Source organism: Lagenorhynchus albirostris, chromosome 12 (genome assembly GCF_949774975.1).
Source record: "Lagenorhynchus albirostris chromosome 12, mLagAlb1.1, whole genome shotgun sequence".
Lineage (NCBI taxonomy): Eukaryota > Metazoa > Chordata > Mammalia > Artiodactyla > Delphinidae > Lagenorhynchus > Lagenorhynchus albirostris.
The window spans coordinates 70353164-70373093 of NC_083106.1; the positions used below are offsets into that span (position 1 = coordinate 70353164).

Sequence of the window (19930 nt, forward strand, 5' to 3'; positions counted from 1 at the left end):
GTGAAGTGTCTCCGGAATCTTTTATTGCTGCTTTTAAAATTCCCCGCAGACACTCACCCACACTGTTGCACTCAAACACATTTCTACCACAAAGATTAAAAAGTACTTCAGAATATTTTTTATTCTACTCTGTATCAAGGCCACAGACGCACAAAATGTTTGGATCACTTAAGTTATAACATTCCATGTTTTCATAGTAAGAACAAGGACATAAATGATCATTTCCTGAGTTTACAGTGCAATGTAAAATTTACTCTGTATTGCTAATCAGACATCTTACAGCATAGAAATGTGATCAAAATGATCATTTGCTTTATCATGTCATAAAACACAAGAGCTTATTGTAGAACAGTGATACAGTTTAAATGGTAAGGAACTTTGTGATTCATAACAAAGAATCCTCTATATAATTGTTGCCACGATTGACCTTCCAGGACAAATATCAGTAGTAAAATAAGTTATGGTACAAAATAAAGTCAACAAGGTATCTATAGTGAAGAAACATTTGATTTAATTTAAGAAACTAAAACCTGGATTCTAGTTAACCTATATACAAAAATGTTCTTTTAAAAAACCCTAAGTAATCACAAATTTAGCTAAAACAGTTGAACGATGGCGCTTCATTATGCTGTAAAACTATGGATCTCATCTTTGGAAAAGTTCAAATCATGCAGCAACCTGAAAAACAAATAAAAAGCACATGTTTCTTAGGGAAGATGTTTAAAAATAAACAAGATCAGAGTTTACCATCGTAACCATAGTATTTTTTCATTTTCCCCATTTAGCATGTGTTTTCTAAAAAACACAATTATCACTTCTAAAAAATTAACAATAATTCCTTAATATCATCTAGTATCTAGTAAGTGTTCACATTTTCAATTGTCTCATAAATGCCATAATTTTTTAAAGTTTGTTTGAATCAAGATCCAATTAAAGTCTACTCACTGTGAATGGTTTATATGTCTTTTGGGGTTTTTTTTGTTTTTTGTTTTTTGTTTTTTGCGGTACGCGAGCCTCTCACTGTTGTGGCCTCTCCCGTTGCGGAGCACAGGCTCCGGACGCACAGGCTCAGCGGCCATGGCTCACAGGCCCAGTCGCTCCGCGGCATCTGGGACCTTCCCGGACCGGGGCACGAACCCGTGTCCCCTGCAACGGCAGGTGGACTCTCTACCACTGTGCCACCAGGGAAGCCCCTCTTTTTGGTATTTTTTGATCTATAACATCCCCTCCATCTCTCTCTCTCTCTCTCTCTCTGTCCTTCAATTTATTTGTTGACAAAATGAGATTTTTAAGTGTTGAGTCTCCCACAGTTCTCATTTTGCTGCATCCCTGTGGTTTACTTTAATAATGTTCCTTTTTCCTTTTATCTCCCAAAATTTAATAATTGGATCGAGAGGCTTAATCAGATACAGGTTCAATTCTTTTTGACAAGACTACTTCATAGTGCTCTTTCATCAGGAGGCACATAATACCGGGTTGCCTCTCTTTTTGGATGCTAACCACCACTGGTGATCTATGTGCATATCTACTAGTTTCATTAGGGACCGAAGTTGGTGATATTCTACTCCTATCATTCTTTATTCGTTTATCAGCTGAGGAATTCTATAAAGAATAACTTCTGCTCATCTAGTATGTGGTTATCCAGTAGTATAACTCATACAGAAAAGGCAGAAAAATTGCTGGTTTTCTTCCTCTTTATTCACCAGTTTTTGAAGTAAGGACTTGATCCCCTAGCATTCTATCTTAATTTTCCCCCACTGAACAGGAGAAACAGAAATACTGCTTAAGTATAATTCAACTTGGAGAATACTGTAAATGGAGACTGAAATCTTAAAAGTAGCTCTGTTTAAAATAGTGCTGAAGGGGACTTCCCTGGCGGTCCAGTGGTTAGGACTCCACGTTTCCACTGCAGGGAGCATGGGTTCGACTCCTGGTTGGGGAACTAAGATCTCGCAAGCCATGTGGCATGGCCAAAAAAAAAAAAAAGGAGGTGAAAAAAAATAAATAAAATGCTGCTGAAAATAATAAACATTTCCTTCGTACTCACCGTTTGTAGTCACTGTGCTAAGCATTTCACATGCATCAATAGTATCATTTATTCCCTCGGATAGCTGAGTGCACGAAAGCTTAGATGGTTTGGCCCTAGGACACTTAGCTGATGACTGTAGCATGACCCTAAGTGGTGGAGCTGGGATACCAACCCAAAGTGGCAGCTTCCAGAGCTGACACGCACATTCAGACAAAACGACAGGACGGCACAGGAGTTACGAGGGCCAACGTGGTGTGGCAGGCAAGCCTCTCACTATCTGAACCCAACCTACCTTTCCGAACATACCGCCTGTCTTTTTCATAATTAAAATTAAAAATAAAATAGCAAGAGAGAAAATTACCTAGCAAATGTTAGGTTCAGTCATATACCAAACAAGGAAATGCAGGGCATTTAAGGCAGTCATATTTTAAAGTCATCTAGAAACCCAGTAGTGGCTATATGTAACCAAATATTTTAAAGTGTCATTTTAGAGTTAAATAAGATCAAGGTGATTTTTAAATAAGATGGTCACTACCACTGGTTGTTCTCTGTGCGGAGTTCAACACTTGGTCTTGGCTTATTTATGTTCTAGTCTCTGGTTTTTGTCTTGCTGTTTTGCTTTCTCTCACTGTGTTATCGATTAATGCTCACCCAGTTGCAGAGAATGATGGAAGATCAAAAGCTACAATGAGATGAACACTGCTTATTATGATATATTTTTAAAAAATTATTATATATTATGAAGCTTTGGTGGAAGAGGAGGTTGAATCTAGTGTCCCCAAAACTATCTGGCACCAATCTTGTGAAAGCGTCCACACTACCAGCCACTGCCAGAGGCCATCAAGAGCTGGCTGTGTCTGACTTTTGTGTTCACGTCTAACTCTGTGCATAATCCGGGCCTCCGACGCCTCACCTGCATGCAGATTAAACACTTTGTTATTATTTTCTTATGCTGTGACAGACTATTGAAGTACGTGTTCATATGAATAGGAAGAAATGAGAGCCATGTCAACTGCTGTTTATAGAAGGTTGTCATTTCACGGTGCTGGGATTGTCTCTCCTACCACGTTGCTACTCACTTCATTCCTTGTTCTGTAAATGGCATTGGTCCACAAATGCAGATGAGGACTTTGGACGTGTCTAAACTTCTTTTCAAAAATTCAGAAAGCAGAGCTGGTGAAATGTATCCCCGTTTGCCGTTCCATTCAGAAGTAGGTACTGAGAGAACAAATTCAAGGTCAAATCTGGAGAAAAGAAACATTTTTTTAAAGTCTATTACATTAAATACATTATGAACATGTTTCCAGTTCACTAACGCATCTTTTTCTCCCCTGGAGAACAAATGAATATATGAAGGTTGACACGCTTGCTAGCAAAGCACTAGAACAGAATGTAAACATTTTGCAAATACAGGTAAATCCACATTTACTAAAGATAAACTTTTGCTACAGATAAGAGAATAATTTGACATTTTCTATTGAATTCATTAGAAAGAGAACTCCACATTTTTATTAATAATTCGCTTGTATAAAGCACAGTAAAGAGCAACGACCAGTGACATGTACATTTTCATCTGACTCAAACCCCTCCAATGAGTCCTTGACCCCGATAACCAACGGCCTATCTGACTTCTTACTGTTACTGTCTTCGTGGCTTCAACCTTGACTTACAGTATCCCTGTGCCACACCCGATGTCACTGCTGTGAATGGCACCACAGTCCGTTTGGTTGCACAAACCAGAAACGCAGGATTGATCTGCCTCACCCTCCATGTCCAAATTCTCCCCAATCCTAGCTCCTAACTCTGTGCTCTGCTTCTCTCAGCCTTCACTGCCACACCCTGCCTGTTCTCTTTCTCCTTCTGTAATGTTTCTACCACACCCCACTGTTCAGTTTCTTAGCTCAAGCATCATTTCCAGGGAAGCACTGCAGCCCCACCAGTCTGGAGTCCTTTCGTAATTACATGTGTTGTAGAAATGTTTCCCTTTTCCTCTTCTTTATAGCCTTTCTATCAGGCTGTAAATATGTGGCCACCAAGGTGATTTTTCTAGTAATGTCTCCCTTCCCCATTAGACCAGAAACTCCGTGAGAGCAGGGACCATGTTTGCTTGGGTTATCACTGCACCCCTAGTGGCCATCACACAGGAGGCACTCAAACACTATGGAGTGAAACATTTCAAAGAAAAGAAAGGGTACAGAATTACGATCAGAAAGAAGCACATCAAACCAAGCCTCACAAGGGAACAACAGACCACTTCTTCCCACACCTCTGCAACCTGTTAAGTGAACTGCTGATGAACAGCCATAGCACATTCAAAATTCTAAGCTCTACCTGCTCCCTTTGCTCCATTTCTGCGAACACAGTTAGTTCTTATCATTTTCAGTAGCATCAGATCGAATGTGTTTCTACATTTTCCACTTGAGTAATATGTTAATCTCAATCTTAAGAAAACGCTGAAGCGAATAATTTCTCTCATGAGGTGGCCCTGGGAGCCAAACATCAGAACAGAAGCGAGACATGGCTGGAGCTGTGGTCCTCGCCTGGCTGGGCTGCAGCTGGGTGAACGCTCCCAAGAGCGGACGGGCCAGCACAAGCATACAGACCAGCTCAGGGCGCCAGCCGGGGCTACAGAACCCGTCCCAGCTCTCACCAGACCCAGCCTCTAGGGCTTATAGGTCCATCTGTGGAACAAGGTGGGAAAACTATATGCTCTCTTACAATTCTAATATTCTGATTTTATATTTAAAATCCCAACAGAGACGTGTTTTATTTCTTGCCTTCAAGGTTCCCATTTCACTTTAGCAGCAATAGGAATCCACCCTATACAAAACAGTACCCCAAATACTCTCTTTTACTAGCATGTTTTCCTTCCCAGCACTTATCATTAAGATAGCGTTACGTAATTCTGGAACGTGATGTTTGTTTGCTGCTCCATGCGGCCAGAGTCCTGGCCTGTCTTGTTCATACTGTATCCAGACCTGGCTTGAGGCAAGTGTGCAAAAAATACTTGATGAATGAAAAAAGGAATTTATTTAACAAGAAGCCATATTGGTTAAAAATAAACACTATACTCAGAAGAACAAAGCCACATGCTGGCATCTATGAAATTACATATAAAAATGTACGTGAATTTGTAAGGGCATTTTTCTGGGAAGAAGGTCTATAACCTTTCATCAGATTATCAGAGGGGACCCAAAAGCAGCTTTGGAACCACTATCTTAAGACATTTCTAATTATACATAGACAACGCAATAAAATATAGCAACTGCCTTGTTAAATTACAAATAAAAGATAGTCTCCTCTGCCTCTATTTCCAATCAGCCTGTCACTGGAATAAAACTGCTAAGATATATAAATACTGGCGTCCTTTGTCATCTGAATAAAAATCTTAATTTTCCTTTAGTGAGATGCTTTAAAAAGAATAAAAAAAGCGTAATCAGTGGCATGCTTTCTGCAGGCATCTACTAAAGGGTGAAAAATAACTGTGATCCTTACATAAATGGTATAAATTCCTCATGTATTTTGTATTTATTCACATATTGGTCCCCCGGGTATACCTTTGGGTCTCTCAGTGGAAAACGTGACCAGGTGGCATGGATGCAATTTTCAGGGGATTGTAAGGAGGATGCTCTAGTGTTTCTCTTCTCCTTCACAGCCCTGGAAAAGAGTTTTCACTGGAGCGGGAGCAATCCCAAGGTAAGACTCAAGAATACATGAATGAAGGGCTTTTTATACCATATCAGGATACAGATGGTTACTGTGGATGGTTGCTTCTGAATTTTTCTGAAGGGCAACTTACTGTCTGAAGCATTTATAGCCTTGAGGCATGAGGGGACGCACTGGCAAATGTCCTGAAACTCCTTTCTGCCCTATGATTTCAGAAGTGCCAGAAAGGACTGGGACTCTTCAAAAGGTTACTTGAAAGTAAATTTCGAGAATCCATAAAGTGCAAAGCAACATGAGAGACAGAAAGAGAAAGAGAGAGAGAGAGAGAGAGAGAGAGAGAGAGAGAGAGAGAGAGAGGGAGAGGGAGAGAGAGAGAGAGAGAGAGGAGAGAGAGAGAGAGAGAGAGAGAGAGAGAGAGAGAGAGAGAGAGGCCTGCTTCTGATGAATGCCTGTGAGGTCTAAATGTCAATGGAAGTAAACAAGCTTGTCCAAAACAAATTACTTTAAAGTAGGCTGATAAATGACCTGAGATTAAAAAATCTTGAAATATAAACGTATGCATTCTAAACCATATGCAGAGCCTGAAGTCATTCAACAGCCTACTCCCTCCTCCTCCAGGCAATCAGCTTCCCAGACCCACTCCTTCCTATTTCTTAAACAAACATACATAGCCCTGCCTTCCCAATTTTACTGCCAAAACTCCAGGTCCGGCCCTTCTATCTCTTGTCTAAGATGTTACTCTAATAAGCTTACCCTCATCTATCTGGCATATCCTTCTTATACTAGTTCTCCTAAAAACCCAGATCCAATCTCACAACTTTGCTAAAGCTTCAGTGGCTTGTCACTGCCCACAAAGTAGTACTTCAGAGTATTTGGGGCCCCAGCTTTTCCTGGTTTCTCTAGCTAAAGGAAAATACTAGAATCTGCAGCAAACTTGCTATTTGCTCATGGGAAAAACAGCTCACAAAATAAACAGCTAGGGGTTAAAAATATTTCTCAAAACGAATCTGATTAAACACGTGTGCTCCTCCAAATGTTAGTGGTTGTCCATGAAAACAAAAGGCTAACCTGGCAAATAATTTTGGGACTACTGGGTTAAGAGAAGTTAAATAGATTTGTTTAGAATTTCTCAAAGCCTTGAATATGCTAAGTTCATATTAAACTTCAAGAAGATAACATAGTATACATTATTTCTCAAACTTATTTAATCATAGAGCCCTTTAGGGGGAACACATAAATATTTCAAGGAACACATTCCAAGAAACACACCCCTGGGACTTCCCTGGTGGCACAGTGGTTAAGAATCCGCCTGCCAATGCAGGGGACATGGGTTCAATCCCTGGTCCGGGAAGATCCCACATGCCACGGAGCAACTAAGCCCGTGTGACACAACTACTGGGCCTGCGCTCTAGAGCCCGCGAGCCACAAGTGCTGAAGCCCACGAGCCCTAGGGCGTGTGTGCCGCAACTACTGAGCCTGCGTGCTACAACTACCGAAGCCCACGCGCCTACAGCCCATGTTCTGCAACAAGAGAAGCCACCGCAATGAGAAGCCCACGCACCACAATGAAGAGTAGCCTCTGCTCGCCGCAACTAGAGAAAGGTCACACGTAGCAACGAAGACCCAATGCAGCCAAAACATAAATTTTTTAAAAAAAATCATTGGGAACTGTATTCAATACCTTGTAATAACCTATAATGGAAAATAATCTAAAAAATATATATCTGAATCAATTTGCTGTTCATCTGAAACTAACACAATATTCAGTAAAAAAGAAAATCCAAAAAAACACCACCCCTGGAGGAACATCTGGGAGGAACAGAGAGTGGTATAGGGTCCAGATTAGGGGCCCACATATCTGAGTTGCCTCACAGGCTGGGGAAAAAGAAAGGCGTTCAAGCACCTTGTTTAACTTACTTGTGCTTCTGGAATCACTGGATTTTGCTGTCTTAAATGGGACTTACACATTGCTGGTCCCCAAACTGACACCAGAATATAGAAAAACCTTTACCTTCGAGAGGCTACTGTCAAAGTGGATCAATAGGCCTTGGTACACTTTGACTTAGTGATTCTTCTGGTGAACCTTTATCCTGCATAGTTAGAGAGGTACAGAAAAGTTTGTACTCACTATGTCAAACAGTAGAGGGTTGGTTAAACAAATTACGGTATGAACTCAATGACCAAATACAATGCAGCTATTAAAAATCATGGTGTAGTGTGAGTTTTCCCAACTAGCGCTACTGGCAGTTTGGGCAGGATAATTCTTTGCTGTCCTGTGCTGTCTTGTGCACTGGAGGCTCTTAACAGCATTCTTGTAGGCTCTTAGAAGTCTCTACCCACTAGGTGCCAGGGGAACCCCTTCCATCAGTTGTTATGATCAAAAACGTTTCAAGACATAAATGTCCCCCTAGGGTGTCAGGGTGTCAGGCGGGGAGAAACAGAATCACTCCAGGTCGAGAGCCACAGGTTGAAAGTGTTCTATACATAGAATACACACAATTCACTAAAAATGTAGTTATAAAAAGTATAGTCAGTATGGCTACATTATTTAAAAATACAAAAAAATAATGTGTGCATTTAAGTGTATAAGTGCGTGCATGTGTGTATGTATGTGTGTGTCTGTGAGAGAGAGAGGGAGAGAAAGAGAGAGAAGGAGAATGGAAAGATACAAACCATAATGTTGTTCCTTGGGTGGTAAGATTATGGGTGATCTTTTCCCTTATATATTTTTCTATACAAATATGTATTAATTTTATAAACAGGGGAAAATCAGCAAATCATCAAATTCTACTATTTATAGAAAAGAATATGCTACTAACTTTACTAAAATAAGGTTATTATCTTCAAACATGACTGCTTTGAAAGGGAAGGAAAATACTTATTCTATTTATATATTACAAAATGCTATCCAGAAGTCAATCTCACTGTCAAACTGTCCTGCACCTCAAAAAGAATTCTGCAAAAGCAGAGAACTCAGAGCGGGCGCATTCTACTGGGGGAGGGGGGAGTACCAGCGTGTAAGACTGAGTCAACCAGGCCTCATAACACTGCTCAGTAGTCGAGACAGAGATAGTGAAATTTAATTTGGATTTCCGTTTACATAGTAATTACCTACACCTGCTGCTGTACATATTTACCTTCTACTGGAGTTAACAGTCAAGTGTAATAAAATATTTGGATAAAATTCAGGCAAGCTAACTTTTTTTTTTTTCCGTTGAAATTTTATGCTTAATGACATGAAAACTGAATTGAAACAGAAACATCCTGAAAGAGTACAAATCGTCTACCTATTTTTGGCAATTCTAAGATTAAGTTTAGCAACATGGGAAAATGAAGAGATCCATTCCCCGCATTGCATGAGAAGATAAGCCAACACAATATCGTGTTCCCCGTTATACCCCCATACAGGCACCTGGGAGACGCTCACAGGAAATTGATGAGTAAATGAATGTTACAAATATGCTAATTCTGGGCGAGGCACCCACATCCGCTATCTCATGGCCCCCACTCCCAAACAACCCTATGATGGAGATATCGATGTCCCTGTTCTACAGATGGAAAAACTGAAGCTCCCTCAGATCAAGTGACTTGCCTGAGGTCAGAGGTTAATAAGTTTCCATCATACAACAATATTTCGAAGAATTTCCTTTGCTAACTATATTATTTGGATAAACTCTGAGGACAAGCACAGCATGCTTGCTGAAAATGAAAATATTAGCTAATACACCAGTCTCAGTATACATTTTTCCTATCCCTCCTTGTTCCCCAAAGGATTGAATGGAAAGCTGTGTCCTAATCCTACAGAGAGTAAGGTATTTCATTTGTTTTAACTATAGAACTTATTTTTTTAATAGTCACAATCCAATAATAATTTAACCAAGGAGATGTGTTCAAGTTTCACATTCTGCCATCAGAAACTTTATTACTAAAACGAGCAGTGACATTGGAGAGTCAAGATGTAGGAAAGGGTGGTTTAACAGATAAAAAAAATTAAGCCTTAAATGTTAAGTAAATGACAGATGTGACAAATTAAAACTACCTTATATTAATTTGAACTTTCACTTTCCTTCTGTGTATGGGACTCAACAATTATGCTCTGAATGAACAGTACTACCAAGAGCCATCAGTAAACCTTTAAGGCTAGGTTTCTCCTCTATCTGCATAAAACCTGAGAATATGGAAGGTTCCTGACAAATGTTTCAAAGCCACGTACATACACAAGGCCTCTGTGTTTCCCACTGAGGGTCTGACCCCAAGGCCTTTGTGTTTTCCAGTGAGGGTCTGACCCCAAGTCTCCAGGGGGGCACAGATCATTCGAGGCTGGAAGTCAGTGCCAGTAGAGGGCCCCCAGCAAGGAGCGTGTACCCCCAGAAAGTGGAAGGAAAGGGAGGGAGCAGAGAGCACACAGTAGCGGGAGCAGGCAGGTGAGAGCAGGGAGAGCGCGAGCGAGCAGAAGAGAGAGGATAAAGGCAGGCCAGAGGCAAAACACTCACTCCTCCCAGCACACTGGAGCGTCTCACTCACTTAGAGCCAGTTATCCAGAAGTGAAAAAAAGGGGCCTTTCCTCATCCTCAGTCCTGCAGCCTACACAATTCCACCAACCCAAATTATGTGGACCAAGCAAGACAAAACAAAACACACAGGGAACGTTGTTAAAGGGCACTTCATGTTCAGAAGCTGTAACACATGCCTTTCTACCAATTCTTTCTTTCTTTTTTTGATTTTTTTTAACTTTTTATTTTATATTGGAGTGTAGTTGATTAACAACGTTGTATTAGTTTCAGGTGTAAAACAAAGTGATTCAGGTATACGTATACACGTTACTTCTTACGTCGAGTTTAACATCAATGGATAGACTAAGAGTACAATGTCTGTTTGCTGAAATAATAGTAAATGAATTTTTCTTGTACAAGCAAACTATCTTGAAGAATACCATGTCCCAAAACTGCCAGAAATACTTTTTTAAAAAAACCTAGCTAAAAAAATGTAGCTACGTCTGCTTAAAGTCTTTTAAATGCTTGTTTAGGAAACAGGAGCTCAGTCAATACAAGAACACATGTATACAGAGGTCCTTCATAACAGCAATCCAAATATCTGAGGCAGGGCTTCACAATTTCTAAGCATTTGCACTATCTTCTCTAGTCCTCACAACAGGCTTATGAAGTAAATAGGAAAGATGTCATTATTCTATTTTGAAAATAAAGGGACAGGCCCACAGAGCTACGTAATTTTTGAATACAGTTTCAAGCTAGTAAAGGGTAGACTGAAAACCAGAATTTAGGTCTTTAGGCTTTTTGATAAATGCTGCTTCCGATATTCCACTTTGAAAATTAGTGAAAAAGACACTTGAAAAACCCAGGAATTTCTATTTCTTTAAATTATGCTCTAAATTGCTGTGCAACTACTTAAGTATAGTACATATTCTTAGGTTTATGTTTTAAGTACGTGAGAAAACACTTCGGTGATTAAATTCAGGTCGTCCTTCATTTGTGCAAATTATTTACTAAAAGAGAAAGAGGGGGAGGATGGGAGACAAAAAAGAGGAAAAGACTAGAAGGAACCACGGCATCACCTTAGTGAGGATATTCAGAAAATATTCAGAAGAACCTGGAGCCCCAGGGACAGCTGGATTTCTGAGGTCTTTAACTTTTCAAATGTCAAGAACTTTATCTCCACCATGCTGTCATAAACATAAATACTTACGTCAGATATTTTGTATGACTTAACGAAGTTCTGCAATTCTTAGAAATAGTTTTTAATGATTACAAAAATGCTTCAGAAATATGACAGCTTGTCCAATTCATTCTTCTTCTGAAAATTTTGTTTTGAATTTCCAACTGCTTTCATACCTCTTTAGGGGAGATGGGGCGTATGCGTGGTTAAATTATCTCACTTCCTTGGACTGTGCTAGGGCTCTTTTTCCAATGAAACAAATTGCCACCTTGCTGTCCTTGCTGCCTCATTTTACCACTGAATTCAGCCTGACTCAGACTTTTTTCTATTACCTATACCAGCATTTCCCAAAGTGTGTACTGAGGACCACTAATGATATTTAATACGTGTTAATGTGAACGAAAAAAAATGAAGAGAATCTTGCTAAACAATGCAGAAGGAATCCCCTTCTTGGAAAGTCACAATGGACACTGGCATAGTAAACGCTCTAAGAAATCCTGTAGTAAAAAAACATGTTTATTTTTGCTTAACCTACCTCACCAGATTTATCTGATCTGTCCCCATTATAACAAGAAAATCTTGAATTACCAAATTGGCTACACTGGATCATTTTCAATGAAACCTAACTCAGTATACACAACATAACATAAACATAAAGCCCAGTATATATTTTAGTGATACATATCTGATGTCACATTGACTTTATCAAACTATTTCTTTGGGAGAGGTGTACTAACATTACTTACATTTAGTTTTTTTTTTTTTTTTAAGAGAATTAGTGATTATTTTTGTTTGAAGGAGCTTCCTGGTCAGTTAAAAACTCCAACCAAAGGAGGCAGGGTATCAACTGACTAAACCTGTATGAATATTTAAAGACAGAGCTAATACCACTTTTATACCTTTTATCCTTAAATGCTAATTTCTCCAAATGGCTTCTCCAAATTATGTCATCCTCTGTTTTATTGAAGAACATCAGCTTCACTTTCCTTAAAAGAAAAAACAACAACAACTCAAAAGGTACCATTTCGATTATAGAATTTAAAAATATGCATGAATGGAAAGTCTAAAAGTGAACTAGCATGAATGTTTTTTTAGTGCCAATTAAGTAACCAAAAATATCAAAAATAAAGGAATCAAGTAAATAAAACAGCTTGGAGTGGAGGAAGCAGAGTGAGAAATGACGACTGAGGGATAACATGTCTGTTGAGGTCCACTAAGTATTTAATCGATTTAGAATACCTTCTACTAATCTAGCAGTCTTACAAGGGGTAGTAATTAAAGACAAAATGACATACCTGAGACTGGGTATATTAGTCAAAGCATAACTCAGTATTTTAACCATTGGTGTGAAGCCTGTTCCCGCTGCCAATAAAAAGAGATCTTCCAAGTCTTGGAACTGGGATATTTTAAAATTGCCCTCGGGATTGCTTACAGAAACATAATCTCCTAAACAATGAAATATACATAAAATCAGGAAAAAAAAATGAGACCGTTAACCTAGCTGAATTAAGAACACGAGGAGAAACAGGTTGCATAATTATCAGACTACATCTCAGTTTTTAAGGAATGTAAGGGGTTTTGAGAATACTCATTAGGCTCCCAAGTATGTCATTATACTCAAATTATCATTATAATCAAATTAATAATGAGATTTCATTATACTCGTTTCCCAATATTATTTTCCCAAATCAACTGGAGTCTCTAACATACAAACGATTGCCAAATATTTAACTACAAATTATCAATAAAGGCTTGATTGCTAAACTACAACTAGGCACTTCAAAAGCAGAGTCCGAGTATACCTGTCTTGCACCGTATAGGGCGGAAAATACACATTCACTACTTACATACTGATTCTTAACCACAGTAATAAGCGTAGTAGGAGAGAAAATTGAAACGGAAATGTATTCTAATATCTTATGTTGTTAGTAAAAGTGCTAACTTTGCCTCCATCAAATCTCTGAAAATACCTATCAATTAAAACAAGAGCTGTTCTGCATTTAATTCCCGTAAAGACAAAGCACGATCAGAAACCGTACTTGGGGCATGCTACTTCCAAATTTTCAATCAAAACAGTTGAATAAACCCTTTTCTGCTATGCAGTTGATATAATCGCTATGTACCACTCATATAAGAGAACTGTCTTTAGGACATTTCAGAAATTTTCAATGTAACTTTAAAAATGCAAAATAAAGCTGACCATATTTTAAAAACAATTTCAAATGCTCTGGTTTATTTTTAAATGTTTGGATGCTCATAATTTTTCCCTTTTTTGTCCATGGCAGGAGAGTAAGAATGTTGTAGTAATTGATGAGTTAAACATTAGAAAGTAACAGAAGCTCCTTGTTATAGTTTGAAAGGGACCATAAGATCAGACATCCTCAGGAAAAAGTCAGCTGGTTGTTTACTAAAGCAGCCTCACAGAATGATATTAACTTGATAACTTTTGTCCACAGTCCAGTCCTTCCAATGTCATAAAATTGATTAGACTCAGGCAAGGACTTGATGCTAATGAAGTTCACAAGAGATTAAAGCACACATGCCAGAATGGCAATGGATTTTCAGCCTGACTACCTGCATCTAGTGACCTGAGCATTACATGCCCCATCCAGGGCATCTCATTCCCAGTATTGGAAGACCAAACATTTGGAACATTTGGAAGGGCAAAATAATCGTTTAAAAGTTGCTTGATGAACATGGAATTGAAACAAAGAAGTGGATAATTTTATAGGGTAGCTCACATAGGCCATATTGAGACTTCATGAGTTGCCACTGCCATGCCAGCGCACAACCCTCTAAGTGGCACCAGTATCTGTGTCATGATTAGTCCCCTAGATGAAGATGAAAAAACACTGATCTTGCTATTTTGGCTTTCCTTTCCCGTGCTCGATGCTGACTCTCCACCCTGCTCTCTGCTACACAATCTCTACGGATAGGTTATAATACCATCAGTTAAGTTTCCAGCTGCTATATTACAATCATGTTGTCAGTCCTTCGCAAGGTGATATCACCTTCACTAGATATGTAGGTATTCCAAAATTCGTTAGGTTCACATTTATGTCCAATATTTTGATTTATGTAACCAAAGATGACTCATCACATCTATTATATGTAGACTGCTGAGCTTAACTTTCAGAGAGCAGCAAATTTTCTCTATTTCCAAATTTTAGTGATCTACTTCACTCGATATTACTGCTAATACGGTCTTAAAAGGGGAAGAGCTCTTTTATTGTTACGCAAAAGGCAGTCAAAAGTTGAAGACACAGAAAAAGGAGTAGAAACAGGAAGGGGGGTGGTCTCTAAATATTAGTAGATTTCCTTATAGTCCCTTTATTAATTCTCTCATAGTACTTTTATTGAGAGCCTGTTATGTGCTAACTGCCCTGCTGGGTATGGAAAATACAAAGACAAGACATATCTATCCTTAAACTCAAAATCCTGTAAAGAAGGAATATTATTTATTCTTATCCTAGATCAATGAACAAAGTGTTAGTTACCGAGGGGTTCAGAAGAGGAGGGAGGCTTCATAAAGTAAGTGATATTGTTAAAAAATATTTTTAAAAAGGTACTTGACAGGTAGAGAGAGGCATTCTAAAAAACTCAAGCACCTAAGAATGAGGAAGACAAACCTCTGGACTAACTGATTAAGTCCTCTTCATGACCTGCAAAGACTTGGATGCTTTTTCCAGCTTCACCTCTCACCATACAAAATACTTGTGCTACTCAGGTTATGGAGACCCATCCAAGGCGTCAAAGCTGCAGAGCAACATGATTAAATCTATCATCAAGGCAGTATGGAAAAAGAACTGGAAAATGCAGATTAATAGAAAGATACCAGTTAGAGGCAACTGAGAGAGACCAATTACAGATTAAGAGAGAAATGATGAAGGCTTGATCTAAGAAGGTGGCAGAAGGGATAGAAAAGAAAGATTAAAAAGTCACTGAGAGGTAGACTCAATAAAACTTAGTGACTGACTGGATTAGGAGGGAGAAAATGGGAAGACGCAGCGATGACTCGAGTCTCCAGATTGGGTCGAGGATGAACAGTGATGCTGCAGATAACAGATGAGGGATATGGAAGCAAGGATAGGTTGGTGGGACTAAGAGAACACGACTTTGGCTGCAGACATGATGAGTTTAAGATATCTGACAGACTCCCACAGGGAAATAACTAAAAGAAACTGTAACATGTGATCCAATCCAGAACACAATCTAGGTTAAAAAATATATATACTAACCAATCTGAAGATGATCAAGCTCTGGTGTGAAGAGTCCAGCAGGGTAGATTTTGATCAAAAAGTAGACGTATTTATTGTTGGGAAGAACTGGTTCCTTGAACTCTGAGAATAAGGAATCAGATACGGGTGTATATGGCTTCACAATTTCAGTACCTGGAAAAAGTCACAACAAAGAAATTCAAATCTAAAAATCTAAATGAAGATGAAGCATACAAATTTTATGATGCTATCAGTATATATTTAAAACTGTACACTTAATGTGAACTTAATTCTACGTTCTATATGTATGTAGTACATGTATATATACACTAAACCTATGTGTGCTGAGATAATGTTAACAAATCAGTAATCTACCCATAATATAAATAATCTGTTTTTATTAAGCGTGGCATAAGGTGATGGGGTTTTATGTTAATAAACTTAGACAACCATCTACACCATCAACATGTAAGCTTTGTAATAGGCTACAACAAAAATGGCATTAAAAGTTTACACAGAGATGCGAGAAGGTACTTACATAATAATTTTAATTATACACCAAATTTTTAAAAGATTTTATTTTATTTTATTTTATTTATTTATTTTTGGCCTCACCACACGGCATGTGGGATCTTAGTTCTCCGATCAGGGATCAAACCCGTGCCCCCTGAAGTGGAAGCATGCAGTCTTAACCACTGGACCACCAGGGAAGTCCCCATACACCAAATTTTTAACAATGGGTACCAATGGCCAGTGGGATCATTTGCGTTCCAGGAAGGGAAGAATTTCACTTTTTACTTTATATATTTCGAATTGTTTTAACAACTTAATATTTTATATATTACTTTGGTAACTGAGAGGAATGTTAATCCAACTACTTCTAAGAATATAATAATAAAAAACAGGGTAAAATTAATAAGAAGTCATACTTTAGCCAGCCAAATTCCAAAGAAAGAGGAGTCACCACATATTTGAAAGACCAAAATTTTATACATGGTTCCATCACATATACAAAAATTAATCTATATGTAAATCATAATACATTGACAATAACCACACTGGGGAAGATACCAGCTATTGAATGATAACTTGGCATTAGTGATGATGAAGAGAAAAACTGAACAGTGCCATCAAAACAAACCACAGTCACCAAATCCTGGCTGGTAGTCCGTGAGGCTGATTGCTGGAAAGGCTAGGAGTGTTATCTTCTGCAGTTTCAAAAGACTAAGAAGATGTCAGACATCGCTAAGAAAGGTATTTAAAACAAGTAAATGAGGTAATTTCAGGACGAAAATGAGGGAAAAAGAATTTACACAGTAAGGAGTATGTTTACAGAGCTTCTTATACTAGTGGCACATGCAAGGAAATCATTTATAATCATCCACTCGTTTTCAGTTTTATAAATTCAACTTCATAAATGACAGACCCGTAAGTGGTTAAATAAGAGACGTTAGTGTGTGTTTCTGGCAGTTGTCTTCACGGAAGACCATTTGTGTGCTCCCTCACCTCTTTCCTTTAAGGCTTTGTTAGTAATAAATTACAATGCTGGTGGCACTACCTCTGTGACTAGTGATAATTTCTTTGTTCATACAGTGATGCAGCACAGCTATAGTTCCCACATGTAGGATCACTGCATCCACAAACCTAGAATCTGGCTATCACTAAGTCTAGCTGCCCAGAAACATTTTATTAATAACCTAAATGGGCGCTTCCTCGAGAGATTAGTACTGATTCCGAACTGCTTATAAAAGAAGAAAATGTTTCCGCAAAGCCTCTGCTTGCCTTACCTGTAATAGTTAGCTTGAAGTAAACATGTAGCCCAGTTGGCACCTGAAGATGTGTGCTTGGCGGCAGCATCAAGCAGAAAAGCTTCGTATCATGAGTCACATCTTCCTTGGAAATTAACTGGCACTTTCTGTAGTACAAACCTAGAAAGTGATTCATTTTCTCTTAGTGAGGAATAAATTAAATAAGCAGTACTCTCAGACCTACCACGCAAAAACACAGGCTCAGCTTTCGCTCTTTAGTGAGCTTGAGTTTCACTAACAGGCCTGTGACATTTAAAAAATTCGTCAGTATTTTGAAAATCTTATAGTGTTAGTTTTCTCCATTTTATTTCCTGTGATATCCATTTTCTAAAACCTGTAAGTACTTCTGTAATTTGAAAAATAAGCTCTATAAAATGAGTGTTATTTCCTCATGTCTGTTGTTATAGCATGTTAAAACCATTATAGCCTAAGAAATTAAAGTCTAGTTTATTTCTTCTTAAATTTACTTTTTAAAGTAATTCCATTCTTTAAGCCTATAACAGCTATATAATTAAACTGTAGATGTGAAAGATATTTGATAATCAACAAAGCTCATTCTAAATTCTTTTCTTACAGAATGGAAAAGTCCTGAAACTCAAATATTTAAGGTTTAACAATACCAGCACTATTCAATAACTTAGAAATATTTCTTTGATAAAGGCAGGAAAAATACATTCTTGTGTCTCTGTATATGTGTATTATATATACACAAAATTCATTATGTATATGAATTATAGAACATTTCAATGGTCAAAAAATGATTAAAACAAAAAATAAACTTAGGTTTAAGGGTATAAGTTCTGATTATCTGGAAAATTAATTTAAGTGAAAAACTGAAGATGCCAAGTTTGTGGTACTAAAATACAAATAAACGAAAGGAATCAAGTATTTCTATAAGTACGGGAAATATTTGAAATTAATACCCTAAGCTCAGGAAATATTATTTGTATACAGAGCAAAATAATACCACTTGGATTGGAAGATCTTGTTACAGAAGTTCTGAAAGCATGAATATTTTCACTTGTAAATTTTCTTTCGGATGTAAACAGCATGCCAGAGTAGACTTTGTATCATAATTTCCTCTCTTTTATAAAATAGCATTTACAGAGATGTCAGGAATTAATCCTAATAAAGCATCTTATTATCCTAATTATGCTCTTTTTTTTTTTTTTTTTTTTTAGCCGTACACGGGCCTCTCACTGTTGTGGCCTCTCCCGTTGCGGAGCATAGCCTCCAGATGCGCAGGCTCAGCGGCCATGGCTCACGGGCCCAGCCGCTTCGCGGCATGTGGGATCTTCCCAGACCGGGGCACGAACCCGTGTCCCCTGCATCGGCAGGCAGACTCTCAACCACTGCGCCACCAGGGAAGCCCCATGCTCTTTTTTTTAACCTAAAAATATTTAAGTAGGTGCAGAAAGATTTACTCCAGACCTCAGGATGTGAAGGTCCTACATCAAATAATGAATGGTTAGTGGAAAACTAAAATTTACATAGAATCCTAAGAAATCATTTTGGCCACAGTTTCATCCAATTCTTTTCTTCCCTTGTCCCTTTTGCTCCCAAAGAACCTGGTCACTAAATCTTTCCATCTGTCACCATGGTAGCACGGTATGCACATAAACTTTAGAGTGCATCGTTGCCAGGGCAAAGCTTAGACCAGATTACAGCTAAGGGTACCGCCCCAGAGTTATCCCGGAAGGCCTAATCCAGTACTGGACCGACGAAGGATCAGAGGACCTAGGCTCACCCCCAAGAAGAAATGAAGGTTCAAACGATCTCCTTATCCCTTCCTCTAGACCTTCCTGGGACCCGGAGTGGTAATACAATATGAGACCCCCATCTATATGTCTAAATATGTGAAAGTTATAAATCAGACAAATAACTGCTAAATAAAATATGTTCTACGCTACACCCTGAAATAGACTTTCATAATGACCTAGAAGGCTAGGTTCGAATTCAGGATTCTTCAGCTCCTCAGAGTTCCACACAGGAAGATGGCGGAGGGGTGACAGCAGCACCCCCTTGACTGCCTATGGCCTGACGCCCCTCTTCTCAGCCCCACTGTCTGACCCTGAGTGGAGCCTTGTGCAGGTGTAGGTGCACCAGCCCATATGTTAAGGCTCATCTACTTGCTCTCTGCATAGACAGCCTTGGCCACTTCCTGGATAGAAGCGGATTTGGGGCCATTTGGGCAGGGAATTCTGGGGTTCCAGATACCTGGAGGGCAGTGGTGAAGGAAAGCGCCTGAACTCCAGGTGGATAATTCTTCACCTTGCACACTCCTCATCCTGTGGGAGCCATGCGGCTGGAAGAGAGGCCTTGTGTTTTCCTCTAAGCACGGAGTCCAGGGCAGGTGCCCCTCCTGACAATTTCACCTCTAGCCTTCACCAGAAAGGATTTGCTAGAGTAAGTATGCACCTCTTTGACTACACTTAAAACACAAGGAAACTCTGGGTTCCAGTGACTGACTGGCTTTCCTTGTTAGAGAATTAACACAGTGTTCCTGCTATTTAACACCACTGAGATAATTTCAACAT

The 19930-nt window shown here is 38.8% G+C and overlaps 1 protein-coding gene across 5 annotated transcripts in view; it reads right to left on the reverse strand.

Annotated features, from left to right (window-relative positions):
* Nucleotides 1–491: 491 nt before the first annotated feature.
* Nucleotides 492–19930, reverse strand: part of LOC132530576 (cytochrome b5 reductase 4) — an 83100-nt gene continuing 63661 nt past the window's right edge. For 3 of the 5 annotated variants that reach the window (XM_060167806.1, XM_060167807.1, XM_060167808.1), the window contains 6 exons: nucleotides 17373–17513; nucleotides 15607–15759; nucleotides 12664–12814; nucleotides 12268–12354; nucleotides 3109–3273; nucleotides 492–678 (listed from right to left, as the gene is read on the reverse strand). In XM_060167806.1, coding sequence (XP_060023789.1) covers nucleotides 624–678; nucleotides 3109–3273; nucleotides 12268–12354; nucleotides 12664–12814; nucleotides 15607–15759; nucleotides 17373–17513 — 752 coding nt within the window. In that variant the 3' untranslated portion in view covers nucleotides 492–623. The remainder of the gene's footprint in view (nucleotides 679–3108; nucleotides 3274–12267; nucleotides 12355–12663; nucleotides 12815–15606; nucleotides 15760–17372; nucleotides 17514–19930) is intronic. The other 2 variants (XR_009543823.1, XM_060167809.1) reach the window with 2 other exon arrangements.